Genomic DNA, 18,206 nt, shown 5'->3' with positions numbered 1-18,206 from the left:
TCCCTTAGTTTCGACAAAACAAGTGTGTTTAATTGTATTGAATGTGTACTTGCAGTGTACTTTAAATTGTAAAAGTAGGCTACTTTTTAAAATACTGTAATTACAGATAATAATAATATCATATCAGATACTAATATCAATGTAATAAAAGGTCACAAGTGTACTTGAAGAGTGCACTAAAAGTTTTACTTTAACGTACACTTAAATCATTGTTTTAATCTTAATCCTCTGTCATGTTTTAAAGAAGTACACTTATTTTGATATGTTGAGTATCATACTAACATGTAAAGCACATGTGCAGTACTTGAGTATAATGTAACTGTACTGTGTACTTAAATACTTAAGTGGGTCAAAAGCACTCTACTGCATATACATTCAAACATATATAAAGTCAATATAAATGTATAAACATAATATTAACTTTATGAATATTTAAAACAAACATTATAGACATTTTAACATACATTATTTCCATATTAAATACTGTTTTTAAAGGTATCCCACCCACTAACAGGTGCCGTGATGAAGAGATAATCGTGTTATTCACTTCACCTGTGTCTGGTTGGTGTATATATATATATATATATATGCTTTAATGATTATAGAGTTTTTCGCCTACTGTGTCATAAAATCAGACATCTGGTCTATAAAAGTATCGTAAATCCATGGATCATTATAATATAATTGTATCATTGTAAATGTATTCTCAGAGCTAAAGAATTTAATAAGCTTTAATGATTTACTTCACAAAAATGTCCACTAGAGGGCGTAACTTCATCAGTTAGTGGTGTGAATAAAACTAGTTGACCTGTTTTGATCAAAAACAGAAATAAACAAAACAATTCACCAGTGCATGATGGGGCTTAAAGATAGTCTATCTTAATTAAAACCTACTTAAACATAGCATTTTATTAAAACGTGGAAAACTGAAGGAATGAAATGTAACTATATTTAAGCTGTGTGCAATTGTATGAGCTGCATCACTGATGCAGAAACTGGGACACAGTAAAGGACCAACTTTTTTACAAATAAAACCATCGAAATAAAACCAGCTTTAGTAACCACGTGACGGAAATGAATCGCTTAAAATGAATCGTTTGGAGGATCCGATTCGCGCAAACGAGTCAGACGAGCAACATGACTATCAGACTCGATTAAATCCTCGAGGGGCGTGGCCTGTTTCAACGACAACACAGTCTACCAATCAGCGTCGAGACAAGAACGCTCTGTGCGGACCACGAACCAATCAGGTGAGAGGGAGGCGGGGCTTCGCCGCGCTCGTCTGCTGTGCGCAGAATCAGACACTGGCTCACTAGAAAGAAGTGCATCTGGCTTTATTTTGATGCACAAGAGCACTCATCTCTTCGGATAAGATAACGTAATCCCCGACATCAGCACAGAGGGGTCTCGCCCGGTTGTATGCATCTCCCCCCGAGCGGAAGAGGCTGTTTTCACCGGAGCAGCGTGGGTTAAAGGTGGGCCTTGCCCGGATATCTGTCTGACAAGCGAACCAAAACCGATCCGGAACCCGCCTGAAGATAACCAGCGCGCTCAGTCCTCCAGAGAGCACACTTGGAGCCCGTTTTGGACTCACACACACTTAGCCAGATGGGTAAGTAAAGCGAAACATGAAGATTTGCAGATCCCTGAACTCCTCGTGACCAGTGTTTGATATTTACAAATGCACACTAGTGAGTGTGTGAGAGTAGCTCGGGCAGTAACTAATGGTTTTGAGCCACAACTCGTCTCGAGAGCCCATCCTTCAGAGAGAGGCTGTGATGTAACGTTGCCATGGATCATTCACAAATGCTCACCAGGACCACACATGCTCATCATCCTGCATCCTTCATTTTTTGGGCTAATTATATTCATCTGGTGTTTGGTGAGATGATCACCAGTGCCTGAAAACTGCTCATGAGTATTTAAACCTGCAGTGCATCAGGTCCATGTTTCCTAGACATCCCCAGTGCATCCCAGTCTTGTGTGGCTGGCAGCCTGTGATGTAACACTTGACACAAATGTGTGAACTAGAACTTGCTGTGTTGAAGTGAATGTGCATGGCAGGTTGATTCAAATGCAGATATGAACGATCAGGATCATGAAACCGTAAGATGGTGAGTCTGCAGAAAAGGAGGTCACATATGAGCAGACATACGCTGAATATTCTGATGGAGGGATGGGCTGCGGTGTGAGTCGGGGCAGTGATTTTCAACCTTTTTTGTCTTATTTACTCCCAACAGTAGACAGAAAATCATAAATATGTTCCTATTAACTGATGTTATCATTTATATTATTATTATTATTAATGCCATATACTGGATATTCTGCTACATGGGTCATCTATGCAAGTTTTTAGGGCTTAAACACAGTATTTTATTTTTAAACCAAAACTTCACCCTCATGCCATTACAAATCTGTCTGGCTTGCTTTCTTGAAAAAGATATTTTAAAGAATGTTCCATTGACTTCTATATTTAGATGTTTTTGAACAGCTGAGAAATCGTATAAATCGTATTTTCAGGACAGGTTACAAAGTAAAAGTATAAAATATGCATGAGTGAATAATTCACAATATGATCCGTAACATGCAAATAAATAGGATCAATTCTGATTTCATGACGACTTTAAAATAGAGCTGAAAAAAAAGTGAGATTAATCACTCTATTCACCCGTTTTCTAAATGCATGTTTCTGATCTTATTGTGAATTATTCATCCTTGCATATGTTGTTTTTACATTTTTAAAATGTATGTTATTCATGTAATTTATGTTCAGTCTGTGAAAAGGCAGCAGTTACAGTTCTGACAAGACAAGAGAAACAGCAAAGATATTTTACAAACCAGAGGATCTGCGTATGGCTGTATTTGCTTTACCCCATTTTTCTGCAATCCTGATTGTAAAACAGACATTCCACCCTTTTAAATGGATATTTCACTAGAAAGGGGAAATTTTGTCATCATTTACTCACCTCATGTTGTTCCAAACCTGTAAAAATGTCTTTCTTCTGTTAAACAACAAAGAAGATATTTTGAAGAATGTTGATAGCTGAACAGTTGCTGGCACCCATTGACTCCCATAGTATTTTTTTCCATATTATGGAAGTCAATGGGGACCAGCAACTGCAAGTTTGGTTACCAACATTCTTCAAAATGATCTTCTTTTGTGTTCCACAGAAGAAAGAAACTCAAACAGGTTTGAAACAACATGAGGGTGAGTAAATGATGGCAACATTTTCATTTTTGTTTGAACGATCCCTTTAATATCGCAAATTACAGATGAGAAAACGTTTGTGCATTTAAAAATATTGCACAACAAGATTAAAGTAATTAATTTCGGTTGTGCGCTACTATTTTGTCTGAGTTTAATAGTAATTGACCCTTCACAACAGATCGCTGTAGCGCCACAGTTCAAGTGGCACGTGAACCGATCATCTCCTCTTTACTAGTTATTATAGCACAAAATAAACATGAATGAACATCAGAGGTATCTTGTTTCGACTGCGGAAAGATGTCAGTACACACCATTTTTCAAGTTCAAGTCCACCGACATTAATCTACTCTCTTATCTGGTTTGTTTGTCGGAAAAAATGGCAGATTCGGCGTTATGATTGGTCAGATCGCCTGTCAATCAAACTCCCTGCGAAGGGTCTATTGCAACGTATTCATTTACACCAAAAGTGTGTTTTTCTGGATCCTGTAACCCCAACTGCAGTTTTTTCCTTTATATTTAAATGTACTATAGAACATATGAAAACCAAGTAATTTTAGCAGTTTGAACAGTTTGTCATTCAAATTCACTTTTTTGGTAATAATTCACAATATGATCCGTAACATGCAAATAAATAGGATCAATTCTGATTTCATGACGACTTTAAAATAGAGCTGAAAAAAAAGTGAGATTAATCACTCTATTCACCTGTTTTCTAAATGCATGTTTTTAATCTTATTGTGAATTATTCATCCTTGCATATGTTGTTTTTACATTTTTAAAATGTATGTTATTCATGTAATTTATGTTCAGTCTGTGAAAAGGCAGCAGTTACAGTTCTGACAAGACAAGAGAAACAGCAAAGATATTTTACAAACCAGAGGATCTGCGTATGGCTGTATTTGCTTTACCCCATTTTTCTGCAATCCTGATTGTAAAACAGACATTCCACCCTATTAAATGGATATTTCACTAGAAAGGGGAAATTTTGTCATCATTTACTCACCTCATGTTGTTCCAAACCTGTAAAAATGTCTTTCTTCTGTTAAACAACAAAGAAGATATTTTGAAGAATGTTGATAGCTGAACAGTTGCTGGCACCCATTGACTCCCATAGTATTTTTTTCCATATTATGGAAGTCAATGGGGACCAGCAACTGCAAGTTTGGTTACCAACATTCTTCAAAATGATCTTCTTTTGTGTTCCACAGAAGAAAGAAACTCAAACAGGTTTGAAACAACATGAGGGTGAGTAAATGATGGCAACATTTTCATTTTTGTTTGAACGATCCCTTTAATATCGCAAATTACAGATGAGAAAACGTTTGTGCATTTAAAAATATTGCACAACAAGATTAAAGTAATTAATTTCGGTTGTGCGCTACTATTTTGTCTGAGTTTAATAGTAATTGACCCTTCACAACAGATCGCTGTAGCGCCACAGTTCAAGTGGCACGTGAACCGATCATCTCCTCTTTACTAGTTATTATAGCACAAAATAAACATGAATGAACATCAGAGGTATCTTGTTTCGACTGCGGAAAGATGTCAGTACACACCATTTTTCAAGTTCAAGTCCACCGACATTAATCTACTCTCTTATCTGGTTTGTTTGTCGGAAAAAATGGCAGATTCGGCGTTATGATTGGTCAGATCGCCTGTCAATCAAACTCCCTGCGAAGGGTCTATTGCAACGTATTCATTTACACCAAAAGTGTGTTTTTCTGGATCCTGTAACCCCAACTGCAGTTTTTTCCTTTATATTTAAATGTACTATAGAACATATGAAAACCAAGTAATTTTAGCAGTTTGAACAGTTTGTCATTCAAATTCACTTTTTTGGTATTCAAACGAGCAGAAAGAAGACACAACCAGCTTATGTAGAAAATTGCACCAAATTTTATTTATGCAGAAAAGGAAATTAGAGTTGGTTTAATCAGTATTGTTGTAGTAGTTGCAAGAGTATGATATAGTTCATTTGAATCTGAAATTTCTTGGAAATTTGCGCTTTTATTTCATTTTTCTAGCCTAAATATAAAGTAGACGGGTGATTTGATGATAGATCTGACTCATTGTCTCCGTTGGCTTTTATCTTGACGTGATGTGTTAATGGAACGAAGGCTTCACTGGCTTTAACATCCCTACAGTGACAAGTTTGTTCTAGAATCACCATTCACACTTTAATTGGCTTCTTTTCTGCCCTTGTCTTATTAGTTGAGCTCTTCTACCTATTAAAAGAGCTTCCAAGCATGACAGATGTTTCTGTGAATCAGACAATAGAGCATGGCGCTTGCAACACCAAGGTCACGGGTCCAGTTCTCAGAGAATGCATGAAAACGTTGGATTAAAGCATCAGCAATATGAGTGTATGTAGTATGAGTAATGTTGGAGTCATAGCTTTGAGGAGAGAGTAGCGCTTTGAGCAACATCAGGTCCTGGCCCTGTTCCTCTCAATGCTTACTGTCAGCCTTTGCACTGTCCTAATGAAGTAAAGGCAAAAAGGAGGAAACTTGGAGAAAAAGCGTACACATTATTAGACAGACCTTATTACTGTACACAACTATTATAATGTGCAACATTTTTCAAGACCTTATAAAGCATAAAATAATGGTATGAACAATCACATAAAAAAAAAAAAATGGAACAGTCTATTTAACCATTAGACAAAATATTTAAAAAATAATAAATAAATCTACAAAAAAATGTGTATATGGTTTTTGTTGGGATTCATATTCATCAGCCTTTTATGGCTCATATAAGTATAATCTAGGAGAACATGGAGCTCATACATGAGGAAAAACACCAAACTGAGCAAAAATAAGCAATTTGGTGCAGTTTCTAATATTTATATGACCAAAAATTAAGATGAAATTCTGATCAATTGATTGTAATGCAAATCAGTGAGATCTACTTACATAAAGTACTTGCATAAAATGCATTTAAATGTCAGTTGTCACTCTGTATCTCCTAATAATATGTGTTAGTTTGGTGATATTTTATGATCAAAGCTCAAGTTTTTATTTTGGGGCCAAAACATATAATGCAATGCAATGATGACTGAGAAATGAACAAATAAACATTCAAAAAGCCTGACGATCATATTTGGTACTCACATTTTACAAATTTTAGAATTTTCGAAAAAACTGATGTACAGATAATCAAGCAAACCTAAGTTGCTTCAGTCCAGTAAGTGCTCATCTTGAAAAATGACTAACAATATAAAAGCTATTTTACGATTAAAAAAAAAAAAATCAGTAAAGTTTTCACAGCAAAAAGACACATGACCCACAAACCGAAGGGGGTCATTTTTACAATGATTCCAAAAGGCCTTTTACTTGCTAAAAAGTGTGAACTATCAATAAGGCGACAGAAGGCATGTAGTATATTGTGTGCAAACAGTTTAGGTCGTAGAATTTTCGCATCGATAAATGCCATAGGCTTTCACTGGGGCGGTACCTTTTCAAAAAGTATTAATATGTGCCATTTAGGTACTAATATGTACATTTAGGTACTAATATGTACCTTTAAGGCACCAGTATTCACTCTTTAGTGGTAAATAAGGTACAAAAGTGTACATTTTGCAAAGGTACCAACCACAGCGACCGCTTTTGTACTAGGGATGCGCCGATCCGATATTCATATCGGGTATCGGCTCCGATAGTGCCATTTTTCTCGGATCGGGTATCGGTCAGAGAGGGCCGGTCCAAATCCGAAATTTGTATTTATTTTTTATTTTTTCCCGATTGTGCGAATTATTCTATGTTACTTCTGAAGCCATACGATAGCTTAATGTGAGCTACATATGAATATTTAAGTCCTTACATTAAAGTTCACACAAACTCTTTTCTCCGCTGTGGCTGTCAGTCATTCGTTCAGCCTTTAAACCCTGCTCGCGTTCGGTTACAGCGGTCAGCTCGGTAAAGCTCTCTCCAAGATCATTCTGTGTTCCCATTATACTTAATTTGTAAATACATGTCTATGATTTATTAAAAAATATGCTATACATTTAAAAGAAATGTATTTAAATTTGATAGTATATACTTATATATCAATACATTCATGAATGTTTTTAATGAATGGATTTTATAATAATACAAATAGCAATGTGTAACATTTTACCATATTTAGTGCAACACTTTTATTTGTTCCCCACAAAATATTGTTTTTCACTAAATGTTTGGATTTCTAAAATGATTGTGCACTGATTTTTCTAGAATAACTTTTTATTTTTAACCGAATTATCCACTAACCTAGTTTATGATACATTTTTGTCATAGATTATAAATATACATAGGCCTATATTTTTTCATATTTGTTTATTTTATTTTTCTTTATAATGAAGTAGTCTGTATCTAGTAGATTGTGAAAGAATGGTTATCAGTTCCACACACGCAGAGAGATATAAATTCTACATTTATTTAAATGAGGGAAAAAAACTTCACTGGTATCGTATCGGTATCGGCCAATACCGAACCCTAGGTATCGGAATCGGTATCGGAGGCGAAAAAGGCGGATCGGAGCGTCCCTGTTTTGTACCCCCCCTCTTTGTCTTTTCATGATTTTGTGCAGTTGTAAACTATTTAAGAGATAAAGCTGTTCATTATTTCTCTTCCATCAGCAGATAACCTGAGCGAAGCCCTGAAGACGCTGAAGCTCTCGTCGGCAGACGCCGCTTCAGACAGTGTCGAGGGCTGCTTGGACTGCTTGCTTAAAGCTTTGGCCCACAATAGTAAGTCTTTTATATAGCTGTTCATTTTCCTCATTCCTTACAGCATCAGCTGAAATGAAGAATGATTGAAGAGGGCAGGTGCCTTTATTTAAGCACAGCTTAGGCCTCTTATGTCTTCTATTCAGATTATTCAAGGATGCAGGATTGAACTAAATCCATTTTGTTGGTAAAAACCTTGCAGTTACTTTTTATTCTGCTGTGTCACGTTGCTAAGAAAAATGTAGCCAACTGAAAACTTAATGAAATATAAAATAAATGCAAAGTGTCAGTTAAAATGCAATGGGAAGATCAAGCTTATTGTTTCACTAATGATGTTTTCAGGATGCTGCAGTATTACTTGAATCCTCCCCAGCTTATTAGGCCATTTAGACCGGAAGAGACCGTCTGATTAAGTTTTATGTACCATTTGGGGGTGAGGTTAGAGAACATTGTGGGAAAAAAAAATTAGAATAATGGAGGGAAATATGAATGATTAAAAAAAAAAAAAAAATAGAAAAGAAGTGTGTAGGCCTTGTGATCAGTATTTCTGTCTGTTCAAACGTAATAAACACAGCTAGATTAACACAGCTCAGAAAACGAATTGGAATTCATGCTTCTGCTTGTGGATGTTCAGTTTATTTTAAATGCTTAAAGTTTTTATGCCATTAACCTGGCAACCCTTAGTTCTGCTTATTGTATCAACCTTGTAAATCAGTGTAATTGCAGTATTATTATATACTGTTTAACATTTTAAATACATTTTAGTTTTAGTTCAAGTTTTAGTCATTTTATGTGCTTTTGTCATTTTGATTAGTAAAATTTTTTTTCTTTAACTTGCTTTAATTTAATTTCTCATTTAAATTAAATATTTAAATGCATCGCGCCGCGTAAACATAAAACCATGTCTGCATTTGTGATCGGAGAACCAACAAACAACAAGCGCTACTCTACACTGCTCAAAACTCGCGTTTGAATCGTCAGTGGCAAATTCTTTAAATATGAAAACATACTTACAGGCTGTGAGTCAGAACAGACAGCATTGTAGCGTTATTTTAATTAACGGAAACATTTATTTTTAATTAACAATAACAAAACTATTGTAAATATGACTTTGTTACCAGGCGGATAAGAGCATGTTTATAGTTTTGTTGTGCTTTAAAATGTACTAGTTTCAGCAGCTAGTTCTTGCTCTTTATATGTGGTTATGTAAAACCTCCCCACAAACCATCAGTGTTATCAGCAGTTTTTCTGGTTGAGAGTTTTGGAGATATTTGCACATTTATGTAGGGCTGCACGATAAAACGAAGTGGAATGGAGATCGCGATTCGACAGAAGCTGCGATTGTCATGCGTATCTTTCAGTGAAGCACGGTTCTGTGATCAGCAGTAAATCTCCATTCAAAGGCCAGAGGGCGCTCTCGCGCTGAAACTCCAAATACGCCTCGCAGAAGAAACCCAGAAAATGGCTATCGCTGCAGCTGAATAAACAGAAGATTCAACTGCTTTAATTGATTCAACGTGACTAATAAACACACGACTATGGCAATATACGGTTTATCAGAGTTCTTATTATTATAATTTTCATTAAAATAAAGTATATTTATAATGCAATGCCTTTATCACTGCTTAAATACCATGAAATATGTCTCGTGCCTTATTCTGTGTAAGAAGCCACATCATCTCACAGAAGGATTTATTTCAAACACTCGACTGACGTTATGAAGTGAGTTTGGAGTAAAAATATGTTATTAAATGTGGTATTTTCACATGCTTTCAGATGGAGCAGCATTTACTTCACAGAGCCGTAGTTCACTGAGAAGCGATGCAAACAGCTGTCATTATCGCGAACGATTTTTTCGATTTCAGAATTGCGCAATAAAATCGCGTTTTTTTTTTTCGTAACTTGTCGGTGAACTGCGGCTCTGTGTAGTAAATGCTGCTCCATCTGAAAGCACGTGATGATGATTTCCTTCTGATTACAGAACCGGCTTTTTTAACAAAATGCGCATGACAATCGCATTCGATTAATCGTGCAGCCCTACATTTATGGTATTCTTGTGTAGATGCATTCATTTCAAAGATGGTATCTAAAATGACAATTTTTTCCCACTGATCTTTTCTAGTAGTCATGAACGATTTTAAAGGACATGAGCGTCCTGGAAATTCATTGTTCAAAAAGTGAACCCTGTATAAGTACTAAATTGACCACCTGTGCCGGAATCTGAAACCTTTGTGTTCGCATTTGAGATCCTTTCTGATTATCATATAATTCACTGATGTGCCTGGCTCTGTTTTCAGATGTTGAGACCAGTGAAAAGATCCAGGAGATGGGTGTTCTTGCCATGATGCCTGCTCTTCTGTCTGCGCAGAACTCATGCACACCAAAAGTAGCCAACATCATCGCAGAGATGGCCAAAAATGGTAAGTGCTCCTATATCGCCAGTTGTTGCTTCCTACATCATTTTAGACTTACTGACACCTAGTGGTATGGATGCAGCGTCATGCAAAAGTCAACGGTAGCATTGTAGAAATGGTTCATTTATTCCATAAGAATGAAGTGTCTTATGGAACGATATTCCGGACAATTTTCAAATAGAATAGCAAATTGTATTTTCAAGTTTGAAAATTGTCCGGAATATCGTTCCATAGTGTCTGGTAGTAGGAGGTGTTACCAAAATAAAATTAATAGGATTAAATTGGTCATGTGATCTAAACATGGAGACCCATTGAGGATTAGTAAACTACAACCATAAAAAAAAATTCAAAATTACTTGAAATAAAATATTAAAAAACTAAAACTTATTTTATTTCAGCTTTCAGCATTTCTCATTTTAATTGTTTAACTTGATGTACTAAAATAACTAAAAGTGAAATGAAAATGAACTACATAGACATATTTATAAAAACAAAACAAAAAATCTAATAAAACTGACAAAAACACAAAAAATCACTAAAACTAACTAAATAAAGAAAAGTGGATGAGAAAATGGAAAATATACAAATAAAAACGAATTCAAAATATAAATAAACACTATAATAGTATCTCAATGATAATAAAATAACACTGGCCTTCTTTCTAAAATAAATGCCATTTATTTAGGCTACTGATGAAACTGAAATCTACATTTTGTGTGTTCATGATTTTTTTACATTTTCTCACTCAAAAGTACTGTTCAGTTCTCTAGAGCAGTGTTTCCCAACCTTTTTTTAAGTCGCGGCACCCTTTGGAAATTTTAACAAACTTGTGGCACCCTACAAAATTAATTTGGTCACAATATTTGAATTTCTAACATCGATATGATAATTTGAAAAGTATAGATACTCGGTACAACAGGGAAGAACTGCAGAATATAATGTCATACAGATATTTTTAATATTATTAAAAAAAATTGTCCATCAATGGTGGCAATCAGTAGGCTAGACACAGTACAGTACAATACTGCACTACATCCATGTTTGCTGTCGGCTCAATTTTTGAGTGGACTTTGCTGTTCCGATTCGCATGAACGGTATACAAGTGGAGCGACTGAGCGGAGCGCACACACATGGAGCGGGATAATACACAGAGCGTCACTCCACGTGAAAGTGAAACCTGAGCGGTGAACTAATTTTCGGCAGCCGAAATTTCGGTGCATTTCCAATTATTGGCGACATCAGAAATAGATATTATATAATAGATGCTTTTTTGAACATTTTAGCAATTTAAAAATATAAAAAAAATATTTTTTTTACACGGCACCCCTGCTCTCGACAGACGGCACCCCGGTTGGGAAACACTGCTCTAGAGATAAATTTTTTAATGGAACCCCCCCCCCCAAGATCGAGGTAATAAAACTCACTGGCATTGTAATAATCAGGGTCTTCATTTCTGTGAGTTCAGAGCATTAATATTCTGCGTTCATTTTTACTAGCCTTAGTACAGCTGTATATTATCATTGTTCATAGAAACCTGTTTTAAATAATAAAAGAAACCTGTTTTGCCACTCGGATCTGTTTGTTTGTCTCTGCTATTCTCTGCTTCTCCTCCCTCAGTTTCACTGACGCTGCAGTCGAGTCTGTGGCCGTGCATGCGTGTCATTATTACTGCTATTGACAGCGTGAAGGAAATTATAGGCTCGCATGTAAGCTATAAGATCAGCGCAGCAGAACCAGTCGATCTCAAAACAGACAGATTAAAACGGAATTGACTTATAAACACACCACACTACGCATGATGCAGTCCTGAGAATATGCAATACTATATGAGAAAATTAATATTTCTAGCTGCAGTAAACACTTTTGATCTACTTTTTATAATAAAATGTAATTTTGAAATGTAATTATCACAATTAGACCAGGGCTGAATCTAAAAATAGTTTTGAAAGTTAATGCCAATTATTGCTCTCATTTATCAGTGATTGTATGAATGTATGCTGTAGGGATGCACCGATATGAAAATTTTGGCCGATACCGATAACCAATAATTCTTTATTTTTGAAAGCCGATAACCGATATGTTGGCCGATAAATCTATATCCAGCTGTACATGCATGCTGTGCAAAAAATATCAAATATATATTTAAAAATGTAAATATATATTTAAAATATAAATGCTGCAATATTAATTGCCTGTAAGTTTTCTCATTAAAAAAAACATGCATTACTTGCATAACGCGATTTGAATGTAAAAGTAATTATTTGTATTATCAATTTTATTCATGCTTTGCTTTTGAGGTCCTGATTTCAATCTAATTACACTTGTCTGTAAAATATTTTGTGGTATATTAAAAGGATGGTTCACCCAAAAATCTAAATTCAGTCATCTATACTCACCCTCGTGTCGTTTCAAACCTATTAGACTTTCGTTCATATTCAAAACACAAATGAACACGTTTCTAATATTCTGTCCACCCACTGAAAGTCTAGGTAATTAACATTTTCAAGCTTCAAAAAGTACATAAAGACATCGTAAAAATAATCCGTATGAATCGAGTGGTTTAATTCAAGTCCTTTAATATGATCAACCGATTTCATTCGGTAATAATGTCATCAAATATGGTAAATGCGTGTTTGAGATTCCATTTTTTATATTTATATTATATCATAACAACAATATTTATAAGATTTCGAATGCATTTTGCTATTATGAGTGCACCATTTGCCAGTTTTTAGTGTTTTTAGCAGCAATATTCTCTTTGGATGTCTTTCTTTTTCAAAATCCAATCACAGATGTGATGTTAGCAGGGTTGAATAACAGCTTGGCAGGATAAACTAGAGTACAGGAGAGCTTTCTGTGTGGAGCTGATTTATCCACTTTGCTTTGTAGATGTAATTTCAGATTTCGTCGTCAGATAAGTTACCCCGTTTATGCATCAGCAGATCAGCAGTTAAATTTATTGTGCGAACACACCAGCGCAGCATGTAATTCTGTGTTCTATGATCAGCCTAATTAGTCTCCCTGATCACTGGTTTTAAAAATATACATTTGTTTTTTTAATATTTTGTATTTGATTTTAATTAATGTTTATTAAATATTTAACCGGCTCTGGTGTGGTATCTTCAAAGAAAATAAGCCTGGAGAAAAACGGCAATGACTAAATCATGCCCAAAATCTAGCACATCAACCTGCAGTCAGTGTGCTTCTTCACCTAAAGCTTTTAGTCTAATTACACAAGTGTTTCTTTAACGTGCACTTAAGACAGATAGAGCTGGGGTTTGGAAGTGTATGGAGAGTGCCTGAGATAAAAAGGTTAAAATAATGAATGGCCTTTTAGCAGTTTGCTAGGTAGCTAATGACAGTGGCCTGCTGATGTGCCAGCTCTCTGGCAGCTCCTGCTGGCATTCGGCTGTCAGCGTTCCTCGGGGAACATCTGCGAAGTCTTGAGGACTTTCTAAAGATACATTTTAGGATTCAGTGATGCTTTTGCTACAGTATGGTTTACTGCACTGTTACTATGATTAGGGCTGGGTATCGTTCCAAAATTTTCAATATTGATACTAGGGCTGCACGATATATCTAAATATCGCAAATGTAAATATCGCAATATGCATATCGCAACGGCGTGCGATATCATTATCATTTTAATAATAGGCTACTTAAATCAAAACGTTGCAAAAGGTCAAAGTTTTAGTTCGACGCATATAGCAGAGAATTGCTTGACGTTAAAAAGTTAAGTGCAATAAGTTGCAGAAAACAACTCTTTGCTGTCTCGTCTTGCTGTCTGACTCACACCTGAAGCGCACAAGCCACATCTCGCACAGCGTCTCTTCAGTTCTGCCGCACACGTTCAAAGCGCGCGCGCACACAGAGACACAGAGAGTTTTTTTTACTGACTGTTCTCTTGCCTTTAATCATGTTTGAACTTTCTCAGACTATAGTTTTTGCTGTGGTATATGAAGAAGTACTTAAAGTGTGTGGAAAGCAAAGTTACAATGATATAAAAGTGTCATTTAATTTTTTTGTTAGTATGTTCACACTGATGTTAAATTACATTTTCTGATTTGTGACATTACTTTTTATGTAATGCTAAAACACTGCTGGTCACTTTCAGAAGTTGTAGTGTTTCTTTGTTTTCCAAGAAAGAATGTGAAACAAATTGGTTATATAATTTTCATTTTTAAATATTTTAAAATATAATTTAAATTGATTTTACACACTTTAAGCAATATCGTATCGCATATCGAATATCGCATTTTTTAACAAGGTATCGCATATCGCATTTTTCTTCAATATCGCACAGCCCTAATTGATACTGATACCGATACCGGTTCCTGAACGATACTTTTTTCAATACCAATTTTATGAAATCCATTTTTACCAAGATTACATTGCCTCAAAAAAAATTATTTTATTTTTTTCAGCTTGTTGACGTTTTTACAGACTCAAAAACTCATCTCCTGAGCCACTGCACAAAGAAACAAAATGTAACCAACACAAGTCAGTGCAAATAGTTTTAATAAAGTTCAAAAGTTTTCAGTTTCCACATCTTTTAGATTACGTTTACACTAGTGCGTTTTCTTTTTAAAGGGTTCATATGACGTTGCTAAAAAAGAACATTATTTTGTGTATTTGGTGTAATGTATTGTGTTTTTGTGGTATAAGGTTAAAAAAACACATTATTTTCCACATACTGTACATTATTGTTTCTCCTCTATGCCCCGCCTTTTTGAAACGCGTCGAAGCTCATCATTCTGAAAAGCGAGGTGTGCTGTGATTGGCCAGCTATTCAGTGCGTTGTGATTGGCCGAATACCTCAAGCGTGTGACGGAAATGTTACGCCCCTCACCATACTGTGATGCAGTCCGGCCTGAGCGACGAGACAAAAACATTAAAACCCATTATAAACGAGGCATTCGTTGCATCCAGTGGGGACATAATTACTGATTATAGTGACTTGTACTGTCTTTTTACGCATTGCGTTGCATCGCGCCGCGTAAACATAATACCATGTCTGCATTTGTGATCGGAGAAATGACAAACAACAAGCGCTACTCTACACTGCTCAAAACTCGCGTTTGAATCGTCAGTGGCAAATTCTTTAAATATGAAAACATACTTACAGGCTGTGAGTCACAACAGCCGGCATTGTAGGCTACTCTACCAGGATCAGGAAACAGTCCTCCATAAAATGCGTTGCACACATCTGAATATTTGGTTTGAACTGTTTTGGAACAGTGTTGTAAATCCGGAGGAGCATTAGCTGCTTCCAGCTCTGTCTGCTTGTGTTTTCTCTTCCACGATCCTGATGCAGGTATCGAAAGTATCGATACTCAAATATCAGAGCCTGATTCAATCTATTCTTCTATATTGCTCCACATGTTTCTTTGGCATGCTATCTGTTAAGAATAAGGCCAAACTTGTACGTATAACTACCACAGCTTCCAAAATAATGGGTCACCCCACACCAAACCTGACAGAATTAAATAACAGGGCCATTACACGAATGCCGACTTCAGTTGAGTAGGACATTACACACCCATTAAATTGGTACCTCACCCCACTCCTTTCAGGACGTAGATACAGGGTGCTAAGGTGCAGAAGTGCTCGCTTCGGGAAAAGCCTGATTCCTGCTGTTATAGTGGCCCTGAACAAAAGGCCTCGCTGAATAGGCCAGGATGAGGACATTGATATAAAGCGGACTTTGTTAATGTAGTCTTGACATCAAGATGTGTAATACTTATGACTTGATGTTGTGTCATGGTGATACTGTCTGTGGAATGGAATGATGCTGTGAAGAAGAATTTCCCTAAGCGGGATAATAAAGTCAAAAAAGTCGAAATAAAAAAATATCGATACTAAGGTGTTTTTTTAACCAGTGATTTTGGTTTATTTAACAAAAAAATGTAATGCGTACAATATGTATTGAATTGGGCAAATAACCTACAGTGGTGTGAAAAAGTGTTGGCCCCCTTCCTGTTTTTTTAGATTTTTTGCATATTTGTCACACTTAAAAGATTCAGATCATCAAACAAATTTTAATATAAAAAAATAAGAAATCAGGAAGGGGGCCAACACTTTTTCACACCACTGTATGTTAGCGAATAATTGTGTAGAATAGAACCGTTTTCCTGCTAATCTGAACACATGCAAATGTTGCAAGACAGAACCAATCAATCACAGAGAGCGTTCGCTCACTTCTGAGTGCATTAAAACTGGGCTGCACGTCCCAAAAGTATCAAAAGAAACCATTGATGCTTTTGGGAACGGCAGCCCAGAACAATGCTTATCAGAGGACAGAAAAAACATGTTGAGCTATTTCACAATAAACAAATTGAAATTGTAGCCTACATAGTTTGTGCAATTACATTTATTTAAATTGAACGTTAAAAGTTCATATTGATCATGTTCTATTCTGTAATGCTAATATAAATCATACAATGCCTACCAGAATAAAAAGGTTGCATTTTATGCATGCAACAGCCTTTCAGTGGCAGACCCTTATGAAAATCAATGTTTTACCGTAGTTCATCGGTAGTATTTGTAAATTTCCATGGTTACTACTAAAGTAAACATATTTGAACCATGCATAAACAAAAATATAAGCTAATAAGTTGCAATTAAAGCATATTGAATGTTAAAATGCATTTCAAATATAAAGTTAAGTGGGTATCATTACCCATTTTACTCTTAGTAATTGAATAATTTAAAACATTTCTTAATTTAAAAGTTCAGTTTAGAAGTATCGGTATCGGTTTTGATGGGGTTCTGCCTATTTTCATAGCAATACAGGGTGTTTAGATGAGAAATTTCCATTAACAGTCTTGTACATTCTTCGACTAGGGATGGCTTGTGTAGTCATGATTTAGACATGCATAAAGAGCACTGGTTGACTCGACCACGCAGATATCTACTGCACAAGCTTGAATTTAAATCCGTAAGTATTTATCTGATAAAGTTTTATTGAGCTGAAGTCATTGCGCTTCTCTGCAGAATTCATGAGGAGCCTGTGTGTGGAAGCAGGACTCATTCCTCCCCTGGTTCAGCTGCTAAACTCTAAGGACCAGGAAATACTGCTCCAGACGGGACGAGCCCTCGGCAACATCTGCTACGACAGCCGTAAGTGCACATTATCACTCCCTCTGCCTTTTCCAGCCCTGCTGCATCTACTGTGAGATATTTCATAGTCTCTGGAATGATGTGAAGGAGAACTGCTGCTACAGATGTCTGAATGAGTGATGTGAGGCAGGCAGTGCAGCTGATAGTTGAGCTAGAAGCTTGCTTTTAGATGTCTAGCTGAACTTTTGCTGCACTTTTTCATTTCACTCATGGTTTCCCGTGGTAATTCTACAAGAGCTTTTACCATTGCTAAATTCTTGATTCTGATTGGTTGACAGACGTCCTGAAGTATTATAAGATGTTAAGTATTATAAGATACGTGATTGTGGTGTGAGTGGTATAATTGACTCTAGACTAGGGATGCATGATATTGGATTTTTTCTGATATGCCGATATTTTTACAACTCATTTTGGCCAATAGCCGATACCGATATATTTCCTTTTGTTTGGAAACAACACCAAGGGTAGCAAGTTATTTTAATTTTAAAAAAAAATAAAAACGTATTTTTTAAAGGGGGTCATATGATGCATTTTTAAAGATCATTATTTTGTGTATTTGGTGTAACAGAACATGTTGACATGCTTTAATGTTCAAAAAACACATTATTTTTCAAATACTGTACATTATTGTAGGTCCTCTATGCCCCGCCTCTCTCAAACGCTTCGTTTTCTACAAAGTCCCTCCTTCTGACAAGCGCAGTCTGCTCTGATTGGCCAGCTGACCCAGTGCATTGTGATTGGCCGAACACCGCAAGCACTC

The 18,206-nt window shown here is 36.0% G+C and overlaps 1 protein-coding gene across 3 annotated transcripts in view; it reads left to right on the top strand.

Moving 5' to 3' along the window:
* The first annotated feature begins 1,293 nt into the window (after positions 1-1,293).
* LOC107552992 (rap1 GTPase-GDP dissociation stimulator 1-like) overlaps positions 1,294-18,206 on the top strand; it is a 49,937-nt gene continuing 33,024 nt past the window's right edge. For 2 of the 3 annotated variants that reach the window (XM_016235058.1, XM_016235056.1), the window contains exons 1-4: positions 1,294-1,612; positions 7,824-7,934; positions 10,211-10,333; positions 17,321-17,446. In XM_016235058.1, the coding sequence (XP_016090544.1) occupies positions 1,609-1,612; positions 7,824-7,934; positions 10,211-10,333; positions 17,321-17,446 (364 nt within the window). In that variant the 5' untranslated portion in view covers positions 1,294-1,608. The remainder of the gene's footprint in view (positions 1,613-7,823; positions 7,935-10,210; positions 10,334-17,320; positions 17,447-18,206) is intronic. The other variant, XM_016235057.1, reaches the window with a different exon arrangement.

The sequence above is a fragment of the Sinocyclocheilus grahami genome, unplaced genomic scaffold (genome assembly GCF_001515645.1).
Source record: "Sinocyclocheilus grahami isolate Dianchi unplaced genomic scaffold, SAMN03320097.WGS_v1.1 scaffold462.1, whole genome shotgun sequence".
Taxonomy (NCBI): Eukaryota; Metazoa; Chordata; class Actinopteri; order Cypriniformes; family Cyprinidae; genus Sinocyclocheilus; species Sinocyclocheilus grahami.
This window is presented reverse-complemented; position numbering and strand designations above follow the sequence as displayed.